Source organism: Podarcis erhardii (genome assembly GCF_964252035.2).
Source record: "Podarcis erhardii genome assembly, chromosome: 2".
NCBI lineage: Eukaryota > Metazoa > Chordata > Lepidosauria > Squamata > Lacertidae > Podarcis > Podarcis erhardii.
Window position 1 is genome coordinate 17041331 of NC_138498.1, and position 16709 is coordinate 17058039.

Genomic DNA, 16709 nt, shown 5'->3' on the forward strand with positions numbered 1-16709 from the left:
GTACCGCTGTGGTGGGAAGGTAAGGAGCGTTTCTGTGCCGTTGCACCAGAAGCGGTTTAGTCATGCTGTCCACATGACCTGGAAAGCTGTCTGTGGACAAACGCCGGCTCCCTCGGCCTGAAAGCAAGATGAGCACTGCAACCCCATAGTCGCATTTGACAGGACTTAACCATCCAGGGGTCCTTTACCTTTTTACCTTCTTAAAAGTCTCAGTAAAGGAAATCCCACAACTTGATGCAATTGTGTAAGATTTTGCTTGAAAAAATTCTGCCCGTTGTCAATTTCTCATTTGCGTGCAAAAGCACCTATATCGTTACTGGGCAATCAGCCAATACAGATCCTGAATGCTGGTCAGAAGAAGCCATTTATTTTCTTTCATAAAGTAGTATTTTTTTGGTAATATTTCCCCAGGGGTCGACCCAGGTCTGCAAAAGGAACCCCGAAATCAGACACCCACTCCAGCAACAGCACCATCTTCATCCAAGTATCATCGGGCACGATCTGGGGGAGCTAGAGATGAACGCTATCGATCCGGTAAGGCTACTACAAATTCATCTGAGAAACATTGAGGGGTTGTTGTTTTTTACATTTATTTTTTTTAAATCAAATCGGGAGATTGTAGCCAATGGTAGTTATCCTCTGAGTAGACCCATGAAAATTATTGGAGATCACTAACTTAGCTTTGTTGATTTCATATGAGTTTACTCTAAGTGAAACATAGTTCAGTGCAGCTCCAGGATTTATACATTAGGGCTATGAGTTTAGCATTTTCATTCCAAATCCTTCCTGTAGAATTTGCTGCATCTTTCTTCTGGCTGGGATTTGAGTTCTGCTCTGTTGTCCACTTCAAGCATTGTTGCAGAGGCAAGCCTTCCAGCTACCTTTACTAGAGTCTTAGATTTTAAGGGAGAAAAGGCCTTTCGTGTCATGCTTCTTTTTCAGTCTTTTAAAATGCTTTCCTAAAAATACATCTTTAAGTAGAGCATTCACTACCAGAGGCCAGTGTCTAGCATGTTGGATTTGGATATGGGAATGGAATACAGTGGTGCCCCGCAAGACGAACGCCTCGCAAGACGGAAAACCCGCTAGACGAAAGGGTTTTCCGTTTTGGAGGCGCTTCGCAAAACGAATTTCCCTATGGGCTTGCTTCGCAAGACGAAATGTCTTGCGAGTTCCTGCGGGTTCCCCCCCCTTTCCCCCCTTTTCCTAAGCCGCTAAACCGCTTATCAGCTGATCCGCTAAAAGCCGCTAAACCGCTAATAGCGCTAATCCGCTAAGCTGTCAATGGGCTTGCTTCGCAAGACGAAAAAACCGCTATACGAAGAGACTCGCGGAACGGATTAATTTTGTCTTGCGAGGCACCACTGTAATAGAATTGTAGAGTTGAAGGGTATCCCGAGGGTCATCTAGTCCAACCCCCTGCAATGCAGGAATCTCAACTAGATCATCCCTGACAGATGGCCATCCAACCTCTGCTTAAAAACCTCCAAGGAAGGAAAGCCTGTCACCTCCTGTGGAAGTCTGTTCCACTATCAAACATCTCTTACTGTCAGGAAATTCTTCCCGATGTTCCATCAGAATCTCCCTTCTAGTAACTTGAATCCATCAATTTGGGTCCTAGCCTCCAGAGCAGGAGAAAACCAGCTTGCTCCATCCTCCATGTGACAGCCTTTCAGGTTTCTGAAGATATGTTTACCCGTGTTAAAATCCCCCTGCAGCCATGCGACTCACTATATCTTACCACAAGCTATCTCACAGGGTTGTGAGGATAAAATGAGAATTTTATTTATGCTGTCTTGATATAGAAATACCTTGGGTGGTACCTCGGGTTACATATGCTTCAGGTTACATACGCTTCAGGTTACAGACTCCGCTAACCCAGAATAGTACCTCGGGTTAAGAACTTTGCTTCAGGATGAGAACAGAAATTGTGCTCCAGCAGCACGGCAGCAGCGGGAGGCTCCACTAGCTAAAGTGGTGCTTCAGGTTAAGAACGGACCTCCGGAATGAATTAAGTACGTAACCAGAGGTACCACTGTATGTCTCTTCACATTTTGGAATCAGTTACCACACCTCAAACTCTGTTTCGCTGGATGAGATGTTCATCCTTTGTTTCCAAGACCTCGGGACAATCTCCTACCAAAAACGAAGGTTCACCCTATCAGACAGAAACCTGCAAAATGCAGTGCAATCCAAAACGTTTCCATGTTCAACATGTCATCTCTGCCCACTGAAGGCAACTTGAGACGTTCTCATAAAGTGGGTCTCTTAGCACCTGTTTCTGCTGTTTCCAGCCCTTGTGAGAGAGCGGAGTGAGGAGATTCATCCATCCTCTGTGGCACGTTATGTGTTGCTCCTTGCACATGCAGAACTTGCATCTTGGTATGGAGGATACATGCATCCACCTAGCGATGAGAGAAATAGTCAGTCTTCTTCTGTCTGCTTCTTGTGAGCATCTGCAGCTACCGTGAGTCTCCAAACCCTAGCAGGTATTAGATCTTGCCAAGATCTTACAACTAGGATTTTAGGCTCATTGATGTCCAAATTTCTACTTCTTAGTGCTAGCTAAGGCAGAGGGAGAAGATGTGGTACCACTTTGAATTTGCTACTCGCTTTCAGCTCACAAACCATTTCCCTCTCCTGTCTATATTTTGGAAGTGCTGCAGAGGATCCTGCATAGCAGTACTTAAAACCACCACCACTAGCACAGCTCTGGATTCAGATGATCTCATGTATTGGCTGGATCAGCAAGTGAGAGGGTATTGGGTGGCAGGGAGAAGTGCCCAAATTCTATTCATTTATGTATTGATTGCATTTTCCTCCAAAGAGCTCAAGGTGGCATAGGTGGTCCGTCCCCCCCACATCTGATTTAATCTGCACAACAACCCTGTGAGGTAGGTCAGGTGAGAGGCAGTGACTGGTGCAAGGTCACCCAGCGAGCTTTGGATCTGAACCCCAATCTGCTAGGTCCTAGTCCAACGCTCTAGCCACTACTCCACACTGGCTCTTTGGGGCTCATGTCTGACTAGAGAGCATTATTAAAAATTAGGAATGATTTTCTTAGCTTTAGTATTATGTTCCTCAGCTTGTTTGCGGTTCTGTGCCTTGCAGGTAGCTTTTGATGACGTCCTTGCTCCACCCTCGTGGAGTTTAACATTGTTAAACTCTTGAGTCCTGAATCATAATTTGCTTTTCTGCCTTTGTCCAATTTGTGCACCACCACTCCAAAGTCACCAGCCAATCCGGAAATTTGTTTTCAGCCCCGCTCAGCTAAATCCTCTCAGCATACAAGTGTTTTCCTGCCTTTCTTGGTAAAATAACCTTCTCACCACCATTAGTTCCCTCTTATTGTGCTCCTGAAAAAGAAGTCGTTCCTGAAGTATATGAATCATGTGGTGTTTGTTTCATCTGTAGCATTGAACTACTGTGCCTGTCCAGATGAATCATGTTCAGTAGTTGGCATTTACAGCATGAACTCTTTTTTCTTTTTGCCTAATCTCCTTCAGGCTAATTCCCCTGGTCCCTGTCGGCTTGCTGAAATGGCCCTTCTGGAGCACAGTGTTCAAACATGAGCAGGCTGCTGCTGCTGCTGAACTCACAAAGCTGTATCAGGCCTTTGAGACCAAAGCATCAGATATGTTCAAATGCTGTTAGGAAAAATTCTATTGAGGGCAGAATTGACTAACAGGTTTTAGGAGGAAATCTTCCAGACATTCATACAGCTGTAGCTATATGTGGGTGTGTGGATAGAGCCCAGCAATTTGCACAGGATATGATTTGGGGGTCTATGGGCTATGTGACTTGTCAGCCATACTTACTGTTTTAGCTTTGTGCAAATTGGTGAACTTTCCTCCTCTTCTTCCCAATAGCAAAGTTGCGATGCTTTTGTGTAGGGTTCCAAAACTCTACCACACACACACACACAGACAAATAGACTGGTAACAAAAGAGGAACTCAAATCTGTACTGGCATGTCCCCTGGGTGGGTGTTTTGCTATACAGTTTACATTGGGGGTTTTCACTGAATTAAAGGATACGGATCCTATGTTGAACCATATTCTGGGGCTCTTATATCTCTGTAGTACAGAGAAAGCTGGTTGTCTAGCATGGCTTGGATTTAAAAAGAGGCAGCTATAAAAACATACACTTTTCTCAATGATATCCCCACTGAAGGACCTTTGTAGTAAAGTTATTTCTCCACAACTGGCAGTTCTGGTGCTGTTCCCCTGTAATGTGGTTAGAAAACAACCCCAGACGTTCAGGGTTCTGAATTTAAAGAAACTTTCTACTTGCGGCATTTTATGTGCATGTCTCATACAGGGGTGTTCATGGTTAGTTTCACTTATAGCAGGCACCCTGTTTAGAAGTGGTCCTCACTCCCTAGAATGTTTGGGCATGGCTCAGTCAAGTTTCCTAGACCTTGACATGGGTGAGGATGAATGATGGCAGAAAATTTTTAATTGGTAATCAGTTGGGATTTCATGTCCCATATTTGGACTGTGCTCTTTTGGTTTTAATCAATCTCCTCTTTTCTGCAATTCTGGTTTGCAAATAAACACTTTGGGCGGGGGGAGAGAATGTTAATTGCACCTTTGAAAATGTATTGTATCTATTCATTATATTATAGGGTTGCCATATTCCCAAAAGTGAAAATCTGGACAAAGTTGTTGAGCTCTTTAGTTTTGGGGAGTCAGGAATTTGTAAGAACTGCATAAAATCTGATATTGCAAGTTCACTTTATTTTAGGTAGTTTGTAAGTTTTCATGGCACTTTGTAAGTAATTGTCTCTTTCTCACATATTTGATAAATGGTGTAAAATTATTTCCGAACAACTGTGTGAATATTTGTTGCCAATGTGCTGTATGAGTTGCCCTATCTTTATTAATGGCACAAGTTTCATTTTTCTAGCAACACTTACGAAGTAAGCAGAAAGCAAGTTAAAATAGGTGTGTAGCAGTGTGTGTATATGAGAGAGAGAGAGAGAGAGAGAGAGAGAGAGAGAGAGAGAGAGAGAGAGATGCAGTTTAGGCCAATTTTGTGGGATTTGTAAGTATGCCCAGTTCCATTACACCTAACCTTGCCCAAGTGGCTGGATGCCCGGCATTTCTTACACAGCTACAGAAGGATAGCCCAATAGGTGGCTTTGACGTCGTCTTCTACCATGCAGATTTCTGATGTACTCACTGATTTCCACCCCCATCTGCAGACATCCATACGGAGGCAGTTCAAGCTGCATTGGCAAAACACAAGGAACAGAAGATGGCCCTGCCCATGCCAACAAAAAGACGGTCCACATTTGTACAGTCTCCAGCTGATGCCTGCACCCCTCCAGGTTAGAGATCTACCCGTATCTGCTTTAATTCCTGATTGGAATCTTAAATTTGCAATAGCGTTTCAGTTGGCTCTTCTATGACACTTGAGCCGCGGTTAAAGAATTCCACTTTTCTCTCTTTATGTCCTCACACTTATGGTTGGTGTTCGTTTTGGTAAGAGGTGAAAGCTGTTTATTCTTCATAAGTCTCTGAAATGAAAAATCTTCGTGTTTTTGTCTTAATCCATAACTTACATCCTAAGGATCAGAAGCTTGCACATGGGTAATGAGAATTAAAATACTTTACAATTAACCAGTTCAAGTGCAGCAATTGTTTTCAGCGTTTGGAGGGCTGAGTCCTACTACTTAAGAAGAAATAGTGAAGAATGGAATGCTCCTGAGTGTGTGCAGAGTTGATTTTTCTCACTGCTGTCTCATCAGATTATACTGGATTAGGCTACAGGGCTTTCATATGGTAGGGCAGGGCTTCCAGGCAGGCTTTTAAACGTTAACCACAACCACTTACCATGTGGTTGGCATGCGTTTCCTGTTCATAGAGCGGCCTGAGGTGGTCCTTATTTACTGAGATCTCCAATAAAAGAGATCAGATGGCTTTGCTACAGATCCTGGTGGTTTTGCTATCAAACTTTAATGAGTACACATTTCTTTTTCTCAGGCTGCGCCGTGAGTGAAGTGAAGGGCTGTGTAAAAACAGCTTTACACACTTAGTGTGCTTAGGCTCATGCCAACAGTCCTGTAATGTCTGGGTGTTACACTCTTCTCATTCAAGTAAAATAGAAAAAAAAAACAGCATTGTAGTGAGACGGTGGTGAAGCTATTCAGCCTTTTTACGACATAAGTTGCTTTATAGTCAGGGTGGGGCCCATATCTTGACCCCCAGCCCCCTGCCATATTTACCAGCAGTAGTTGTGCTGTTCTAAGAAAAGTCAGGTGTAGCAGTGAGGATAGCAGCATAGGGGGCTTGCGAGGGTAAGGGGACTACACAGAGTTCAGCAGAAGAGCTCAGTGTGCTTCTGGGAATTTTTATAGGGACACATGGAAATCATTTGAGAGGATCAGAAATTAACATATGAACATGGCCAGCCTTGGGACCAAATTGGAAGTAGTGATCTCCCCACATCCTTTTCGCAGCTCCAAATCACTAACCAATTTTAAAAGTCTTCAGGACTGTCTGTGGCCAAAGTGAACATCTTACACATCTTAATTCCTGACCTAAAAGGTAAAGGTAAAGGGACCCCTGACCATTAGGTCCAGTCGTGACCAACTCTGGGGTTGCGGCGCTCATCTCGCTTTATTGGCCGAGGGAGCCGGCGTACAGCTTCCGGGTCATTTAGCCAGCATGACTAAGCTGCTTCTGGCGAACCAGAGCAGCGCACGGAAACACAGTTTACCTTCCCGCCGGAGCAGAATTCCTGACCTAGGATGTAGTAAAAAAAGAAAAGTAAACATTGGGTGGTGTTGGAGTTTGAATTATCTACAAGTTAATTTTCAGTTTGAGTTTCATTTATTGTCATTTTGTTTTCAATTCTTTTTAATCATAAAAATAAATAAATGGAGACCCCACGCTAATTAGGATTGCCCTTCAAGTTAATTTAGGGAGTTAATTTAGGTTGCCCTCTAAACTTCTAGTTTAGCCTTGGAAAGGGCTTTCTTTCTTTCTTTGGCCTCACCCTGTTTCAGCTTTGGCCCACACACCTTTTTGCCATGTGAGTTTGCCATGAGGAGTATCATCAGATTCTCTCTGGCCTGGTTGCGAGATGGCTTCCTTGGTTGATATGGCAGGTTGGTCTGCATTTCCTTCTTTTGAGCAGAGCTAGATGGCAGTACATAAGCTAAACTCTTCCCTATTTGACATTTCTCGAACCCAAGTTCTAGAGCCACTGTAGGGTCAAGTTAATTGCTTTTGAACACGCCGTTATGACTAATGAGCTAGTAAATGTACAAAGATGGCATTCAGATGCTCCCATTCTAGTGGAATTCAGGGAAAGCTGCACGATTTTATGTTCCCTGGTTATGCATTGGAAAAAATTCCGTACACTGTATAGTCAACAGAGTCTATTCACAGGAGCAATTACTGCTCCCCTTATTGTAAACTTGCGATATCAGAGCTGAGCAGCTTATTCAGCATAAAAATTCTCATTAATGTGCAAGTGATTTGGGGACACTCATTTCTGTCAGTCTTCTGGGTGTTTGATTAACAGGAATTTGGGGTTCATGGTGCCAACCAGCTGTTAACTGTCAGTGGGGACAGACAGCAGCCCTGGGAAAAGTGAATCTCCTTATGGCTTTGATCAGCCTTGACAGCGCTACTCAGGATAGCTGATTAATGGTGATCAAAGTGGTGGAGACATAATTGCTTGGCTCATGAGCTTTGAGCAGCATTTGGGCAATGGAGCTTCCACTCCATAAATAAGAAGCCATGTGTAAGTTTAGTTGAACTTTCTGTTAGTGCACCCCCACCCCTCAGCATCATCATAACATTGGATAGGTTGTAAGTGTGGGTACCTCTTCCAAAATCTGAATCCACTCGGAGCATGAGACTCTTAATCTCTAGTGAGAATAAACTAACATCTGAAACCACTGTTTGATCCTGGCTTGTTCTCACTAACCATAGTTTAAAGAGGTAATTGGGAACTTGTAGTCCTCCAGACACTGATAGACTACAACTACCACCCCGGCCATTGGCACTGCTGGTTGGAACTAATGCAACATCATCTGAATGCCCTGCAGATTCAAGAATCCTGGTTTAAAGAAACTAGTTTCATGAGCTCAGATGTCAGTTGTACCCAGTGCCTTTAGAAATCACTACCACCTTGGCCTTTTAATGCTGCTGCTGCAGCTAACTTTACTCAGTCAAAAGCACAATGTAGGCTTGACTACAAACTCACACACAGGGGGGCGAAGGAGAAATATCCTCAGGATTTTAATCCTTGTTGTACATGTGGCTGTTTGCTGATATGCTGGTCCACATGACTGAGTAATATCTAAGCACACAAAGGACCGCTACAAATAGAGATGCTGAAGTAATATAACCTCATGACATTAGGGAATGAATTCAGGCTCACACTGAGAAATGAGATGGCAGTAATTCAAGTCCTCTGAAAAGAATCTGAATTTCTACACAATTAGGTCACCCACGAGGAACTTGGGAGCCCTCATACTGGGCTAAATACTACAAACCCCCTCCCCATGTGTGCAGTCTTCTGCATTTGATCCGAAGAAAAAGACAGCATTAAGGTTCATTAACCACTCCCAGTAGGGCTTGTAGTGGTTTTTAAAGACATTGAACATTTAAAGGCATAACCATAACCCACAGCACATGACAGGTTTAATGGAGGATATCACTTCCTTGGAGCCCAAACAAGAGACTTGTTCAGCCTGAATTCACAGGGAAGAGAAAACCAAGTTGCTCTGTGATCTCAGGGCAGCTCCATGTTTTATGCTAATATATTTGCTACCAGCATACCATAAAGTACTCTGCAGCACATGCATAGTATGCACATCACACATCTATGTACATATCATGGGTGGCCTAAATAAAGGCACTGTCTAAATATGAATTATCTAAACTTTTTTATGGGTCACGATGACTACCTTTAGTTTTTGCATGTGCACACACACATCATTAAAACACCATGGTATATGTATCTAGATAACCGGCCCAATAAAGTTTTCCAGGCACATGCATACATCAGTGTGTATCTGTGTATCATCTATAGTGTATTTGCTTGCTGCAAAAAACACTGACATAACAGTAGTGTACACAACACAAACCTATTTGCAGCACAAAGCATGGAGCTTTGCTTTACAAACAAATGGTTCACTGTGGAATGAGCTTCCATTGGGCAATACTCCTTAGCAGCCATTGCCAACTTGGTACCCTTCCTATGTTTTGGACTACAACTCCCATCAGCTCAACCAGCACCTGGGAGTTGTAGTCCAAAACATCTGCCAGGCACCAGGTTGTCAAGGGCTGGTCTATAGCATCAGATGGAACCCTAGAAAAGAACCTCAAAGGTTACCTTGTCCAAACTCGTGCCAAGACAGGAAATCTAGTTACAACATTATTGATAGCTGAGCATCTAACCTCTGCTTAAAACAGTTTCTGAGTTCAGATGCCACAGGGAACTGTAGTTAGTTTATAACCAAAAGCTTCTTTTTCTTGTAGGCATGGGGGTGGGGAGCATCCAAGCCTGGGGCTTGCTTTAGATCATTCTCTCGTAGTAGGAAAGCATGGTTTTCCGTTGCGTCTAAATCAGGTGATTGAGGGTAATTTCGAGGCTGAGGACATGAATGCTCATATGATGGTTCAGGGGTAGAATTTCCTGGGCTCAGGACCTTAGAAGACTGAAGCAGAATGTATTCACGGGTATTTCTTTTGACCTTTGCCAGACCAGATGCTTTAAATGTAATGTGTTCCCCTTGCAGGAAAAGCTGGAAAAAATTATAGACCCTCTCAATACCCATTGCTATTCTCCCAGAATGGACCGGTGTGGGGCAAAATTGAACCGGACACATGTGCAGCAGGGGTGTGTTGAACTTTATAGACTGGACTGGAAGTGTGGAAGTGTATCATGAACCAGAGGGCTGCAGTTAATTTTTATCTTCTAGTTTCATCTTAATCAAGGCATCCATTTATTGCAAATCTAGAGAGTACATTTGGTGGACCTCCTGTTCCTATTCTAAAATATTATTCCGAAGTCCACATGGGGGGAGAAATTGAGTTGGCCTTTTGAAATATTTTAGATAATAAGAGTTTAAAAACAGATTTGTTTATCTTTTTACTCGTAATTTGTTACCCAGCAAGCTTTATTTTATTATTTTGCCCTCACACACTTTTCCTTCTGCAGCTGAAGGAACCTTCTGATGTTGTCTTAGCAGCATAGAAACTGTTGCAGTGTGTTAACAGAGTGGCACAGGCAGAATGGGCAGTGCAGCTGCTGCTGCCATGCTGCTAAGGTAATGTTGAAGGGCCCTATGAGAGCTAAAAGATGGTTTTTTTATTTATTTACCTACATTTATATATCCTGTCCGCCTTCCATCAGAGAATGCAGGGCAGCAGGCATGTGGTTCCCTAGTAATCACCTTCGGACCGTACCCAGACATTGCAAATTAAAATTACCATTTGAACCATGAATCCAGTTTAGGATTAGGGTTAGGAAAGATTGAATGCTTTCATGGAGTGCTCCATGGCTTCAGCCTGCATCTTCCTTCCCTCTTTCTGTAGAATAATAATAATAATAATAATAATAATAATAATAATAATAATAATTTATTATTTGTACCCCGCCCATCTGGCTGGGTTTCCCCAGCCACTCTGGGCGGCTTCCATAAAAACCAAAAATACACTAAAATATCACAGATTAAAAACTTCCCTGAACGGGGCTGCCTTAAGATGTCTTCTGAATGTCAGGTAGTTATTTATCGCTTTAACATCTGATGGGAGGGCATTCCACAGGGCAGGCGCCACTACCGAGAAGGCCCTCTGCCTGGTTCCCTGTAGCTTTGCTTCTCGCAATGAGGGAACCGCCAGAAGGCCCTCGGCGCTGGACCTCAGCGTCCGGGCAGAACGATAGGGGTGGAGACGCTCCTTCAGGTATATGTTTAGGGTTGCAGGATAAAGGTGCAGGCTCTCTGTGTTCTGTGTGCTTCCCAGTGGAGAATGCTCAATTTAGATGATATTTTCCAGCTTCCTGGTCTATGAAGCTGGGAGTGAGTGTTGGAGTTGATTGTTCCTCTATCTCATCCTTTCCTCCTTTGTCAAATGCCAGTCTCAGTGCAAAAAATCTGGCTTGTATTAAACCAGTTGGTGCGGATATTTTCCATACCTGATTATCATATAGCAATAGTTCCTACAATAACTTACCACTCTGTGTTTTCCATTCAGCTCTAGGAATGCTGGGCAGACATGGAATGTTTCCCACCCAGTGATTTGAATTCTCCAGAGTCTATTAAAAGCCAAATTTAACACAGGATGCTTTTAGTGAATCAAGTATTTTCCTAATAGTTTATCACTTTGTTCTTGACTAGCTCGACAGCAATTTTGTGGGTTTTTTTAAAGGGAGGTGCACTTTTATGCCCAGCAACACATTATCTTTGCCAGCCCTGAGTTTTTTCTCCAGCACTGCCTGTTTCAAGTTTTAATTATTTATATGGCCTCTTTTTTTAGTAGCTGGGTTATATAATCCTGCAAAAGATGCATATAGAATTAACTTTGCAAAGGCTTTTGCCAACCTTGAAGCTTAAAATCTATCGCTTTGCTCTTGCATGGTAAAAATATTCAGCATTTATTTTTGATGGCTGTTTTAATTGTGGTGTTCCATTTAAGCACCATTTTTTTATTATTTGAGTGCTGGCTTAGGCAAATCTATTGAGTCACGTGACTGGAAAATATCTATTGGTTGCCAGTCAAGATGTCAAATGAAAGCACAAAGCTTTTTTTACTTGTGTCCCGCCAGCCACTTGATCTCATGCACAGAGATTGTTTTGGAATGTGGTAAAAAAATAAGTGCATTCCCCATGATTAGACTGAATTAGATTAAATCTTCTGCATGTAACTTCTATATGCTGGAGTAGATGGGGAGGGAGCCTTTTCTCCCTGCTTACTGGATACTCTTGGGCCAGTCGTCTTTTAACTTAGGCTAGAATTCTAATCCTACTTCCCTGGAAGTGAGCCCCATTGAATTCAATAGGATGTAGTTATGAGTAGACATGAATTCAATTGCAATGTTACTTCACGGTGGTGTTCTAAGGTTAAATGGGTTTCCCCACCCCAATGTAGGATGCCCTGATCTCCCTGGCGGAGAGGCTGGCACGGTTCAGCTCTCTTCTCAACTTCTGAACTTAACATCAATTGAGCCAACTCTGCTGTACCCTTCCTGTGGCCTTCCCAGGGTCCATTTGCCCATCAAAAAACAAAACAAAGCTTTGTTTCCCTCTCTTCACTACCACTTCCTGCCTGCCATGAATTTTACATGCATAAGAAGGGCTGCTGTCAAGAATTCTGAGCTTACCAGCTGGAGGTCAACCGTTCAAGGAAACCGTCTCTCACTTCATGGGAGGTAACTTAGAAAGTTTATTAGTTGCATTGCGCTATTAGGTGCACCTAGGTGGCGCTATGGGTTAAACCACAGAGCCTAGGACTTGCTGATCAGGAGGTCGGCGGGGTGAGCTCCTGTTGCTCGGTCCCTGCTCCTGCCAACCTAGCAGTTCAAAAGCACATCAAAGTGCAAGTAGATAAATAGGTACCGCTCTGGCGGGAAGGTAAATGGCGTTTCCGTGCACTGCTCTGGTTCACCAGAAGAGGCTTAGTCATGCTGGCCTCATCCCGGAAGCTATACGCCGGCTCCCTCGGCCAATAAAGCGAGATGAGCGCCGCAACCCCAGAGTCGGTCACGACTGGACCTAATGGTCAGGGGTCCTTTTACCTTTAAAGTATTCTCAGCCACTTATTGGTCGGCGCTTCTAGATTTGTGCACATTTCCTCTACAGTTGTTAAAGAAGCAAGACAATGGTCCTTTCCATGCACTATTTACAAAGAGGAACAGTCTTCGGGGAAGGAACTAGGTCTAAGAGTCGCCTCTTCTTGGCAAGACCAGTGCAAGTGCAGAATAGTTTCCTGTACCAACAATATCTGTGAGTCACAGATCGCAAGGAAATGGAGACCTTATTCTTGATAGCAGCCCTTCTAAGGCCAGGTCTTAAATCACTGCACAACATTTAGGCTGCAAACCTAAACCAACATAATTGAAAACAATTTGGTTAATTGAAGTATGTTGGCACTGGTAACAGGAAGGAAATCTTGTTCTGTTGCATCTTAATCAACAGAGGTACCCTTTTTCTTAAAAAAACCCAACAACTCTGTTGGTATTAAATTTCATTACACTTCAGTATCTAGTCAGAGCTGCAGTACAGACAGTATGACAAATGTGCTTTGGGTTAATCTGTCTCTTCTACAGATGCAAAATTCCCTACTATATGGTGTATTGTTCAGTTTGCTGCTGCACTCAGTGAGTTTGCTATCTCTTCGGCAAGTAATTTAGGCTAGCTGGGCTTACTACACATGGCAGTGTGAATATGTTGCTGCTTTGGCACTCTCAATACACAGGATCATTTATAGTTAAATATATGTGTATTCAAACACATTTCCTGTTGTTTGGGAACAAGGAAGCAGATTTGCCCCATATGTGCAAATGAATTCATAATCTTATGGGTGAGAGAGATTTTCCCCCCAGAAACTGTGTTCAGCATCACTATAAGACATTTGAGGCTGACTGGGCAGTTGCTTCCCATCTTTGTCTGGAGGGCCTCAGCATCATATTGATATAGCTTGTGGGCCACATTCTGTTTTAAAGCTCTACATGTCTGGTCTTCCATCTGATGGGTCAGATGAATGCCTACTTAGAGGTTTATGTCCATATGGGGCCTCTACTCATTCAGTTGTGCCATCTCCTAGAAGTCCATGGTATGCTGAAACCCATACATTATCTGCAGATCTCTGAATTAACATTTGTATAGTCTTTCTCTTCCTTTCATATTATCAAGATTTGACAAATTGATGATTTGGTATTCCCTAACCAATTGCACCTTGTTATTGCAAACTGCAGTTATAGACAGCCTACATTTTCAGGATATCGACAGGCAGGTGCTATGGTGTTTGCAAACAAATGTGAGTGTACACATGCAAATAGATGCACAAACAGAAAAAATATTTTACATCAGTGGCACTATATGGATAGCTGAAGATCTATTTCCATCATTCTTTGTTTGCAATTATTTAGAGTCCCCTGTTGTAACCAAGAGTCTGTTCTACTGATGCTGATTTCTCTGTATGGAAAAAACAGTGACAAAGGAATTCTTCCATGTATACAGCCTTGGGCATTGTAAAGAAGTTCTCTTTCATCTGTGTCCTCCTGCAAGCCAGTAATTGCAGAACACAGGCAATTTCCCAGAACACCTATTCCCAAAACTCTCCATGGAGATGGGCTGATTCTGATGTTTTCCATTTCAGAATTGTTGGCCGTCGGGGAAAACTGCAGCCAGGTTCCATAGCATGCAAAAAGCAGGGTTGTGACCTACAAGGGCATTCATTTACCTTTAAGGATGGGTGGGCGGTTAAATGTTTGACTGGGTTTGGAATAATTGTACCAGCTTTTTCCTTTGTAGTAAGGAAGAAGCTGGCCCACACTGGGGCAGGGAGGGGGGGCTTGCTACCAGCTTCCCCTCCACGTTGACCCATGTTTGAACACACTCTGCGTTGGGTGGTACGGAGCCTTTGCCAGTGTTTCCTCAGTTGCAAAGAGAGCATGTTAAGTGCGGTGTGCTTCCCTTTTCTGATCCCCCACAGACACGTCTTCTGCATCCGAAGATGAAGGGTCGCTCAGGCGCCAGGCTGCTCTATCTGCTGCATTGCATCAGAGCTTACAGAATGCTGAGTCATGGATCAACCGATCTATTCAGGGGTCATCCACATCTTCATCAGCATCTTCTACACTATCCCATGGAGAAGGCAAAGGGACCAGTGGGTCACTAGCCGATGTATTTGCCAATACTCGAATAGGTAGGAGCTGGGGTGCGGACAGCAAAACCAAGGGCTTCACGTCTTCTTTTTGTGTCAAAAGTTTAGAAATCTCCCAGTGTCAAAGGCCAAACGGTTTAAAAACTCTGCCCACTATAAGTAGAGGCCTACCCATGAGTGAGGGAAGGCGAGAGAAAGGATCCCAGTGACATCAATAGTCATGAAAGATGTGCACAGTAACCTGGCACTTTTCGTTATGCACATGGGTGTTGTTTTATGCTTGTGGCTGCTATTTACACTAAGTGTTCTCACTGCTGGGTGAGCAAAAAGATTGCTGTAGCCTACATGTCCTGTGTTGTGTTGCAGATGTCTATCCCTTATCCAGCCAAAAAGATCGCCATGCTTCTTTTAAATTTATCCAACAAGGCTGTAATGCAGCCTTCCGCATAACGGCCTAACTTGTGGGGATGGGGAAAGCTTTTCAAAAGCTTCACTTCCTTGTTACCTGCAAGATATTTTACTCATCATATGTGAGTGGCTATATAACAAGGCAATTTAAAAAAAAAATTTTTTTTTTTTTTTTTGCTTTATCCCGCCTAACTGGTAGACCAGGAATTACATCCCCAGCCCCCAAACACCCAATTTTAAAGCATATTTAACCCCTGAACCATTTTCCCAGGTACGTGTACACATTTGTTGGGGGATTTCAAGATCTGGATACCCCAGGCTCAGTTTTTTGATGCTCTGAGGTGCTCCTTGCTGCTGGTGCTGCTGTATGATTTTTTTGTAGGGTTTGTTTGTGTTTTCTTGTTAATGTGTTCCAAAGGATATCGCTGCATCCCAGGGGGATTGCTGTGTCTCAATGTGCTCTCTGCTTTGGCTTAATTGGTTTCAGGCAAGCAATGTGTAGCTGTTTGGTGTCTCTTAATTGCTTCTTTTTATTTCTTTTAACCTGTATGTTGCTGATGTCTTTGTCTCTTACTGGGATGCAACTCATTTTCTAAAATGGAAAACTTGGGAGATTTACCTGTTTGAAATTCCATCAGCATAAATAATGCTTTCTTCAAATGGAAGATACTCTCATTAAAGCAATGGTGAAATATGGTCCCAAATTGGAACAGCCAGCTATTTGGTTGCTGAATAGCTAATGTCAAATTGGTGCTATAAAATACAGCTCTTTCTTGTAAGTGCAATCTTGGGAATATGAAGCACAGTTAACTTAGGAGCAACGTTTCTACTGGTACTGTTACATTTTCAACACAGAGGTAGATACATATAAACATACGGCTACCTCGATAAAATTTGAGCATTTTAAAAACATAGCCACATATATACTCAGCACAGTAGATCTGAAGTTTATTTATCTCAGGCTTAAGAGCTCAAGGCAAGAAGCCACTTCACAAGGATAGGATTGAAATCAACCACAAAATCGGCACTTTGTCAACATTTGATACATCTAAGTTGGGTTTGATATAGGGCCATTTCTAAAATCTATTAATGTTGCATGGATTTTTGAGGCCTTACTCTCAAGCAACTCTAGCACAGGGTGCTTGTATGAAAAAGCTTTGTTTTATGCCAAGTTTCATTTATTTAAGAGTACTTAGCAGCCCAATCCAGCATGGATCAACCCAGACTGAATTCTGTGCCCGGCTGCCTCACCATAGGCTGATATGATCAGACCTTGGGCATTTATTGAGGATTTTCCCTATGGCCACCACAGAGTGAGAACAAGCCCTTGGACAAAACTGAAGTATGTGCTATTACTGATCAGATGAGCCCTCAAGAGTGTGTCTAGCATATACTTCGAAATGCACACAAAATCCTATTCCGCCTTCTGTTCCAAGGGAGGTATTTCTGTTTT

The 16709-nt window shown here is 43.0% G+C and overlaps 1 protein-coding gene across 4 annotated transcripts in view; it reads left to right on the forward strand.

The window, feature by feature from the left end:
- Positions 1-16709, forward strand: part of DIP2B (disco interacting protein 2 homolog B) — a 176580-nt gene that overhangs the window by 110917 nt on the left and 48954 nt on the right. For 3 of the 4 annotated variants that reach the window (XM_081849506.1, XM_081849507.1, XM_081849508.1), the window contains exons 3-5: positions 412-534; positions 5206-5331; positions 14678-14890. In XM_081849506.1, the coding sequence (XP_081705632.1) occupies positions 412-534; positions 5206-5331; positions 14678-14890 (462 nt within the window). The remainder of the gene's footprint in view (positions 1-411; positions 535-5205; positions 5332-14677; positions 14891-16709) is intronic. The other variant, XM_081849509.1, reaches the window with a different exon arrangement.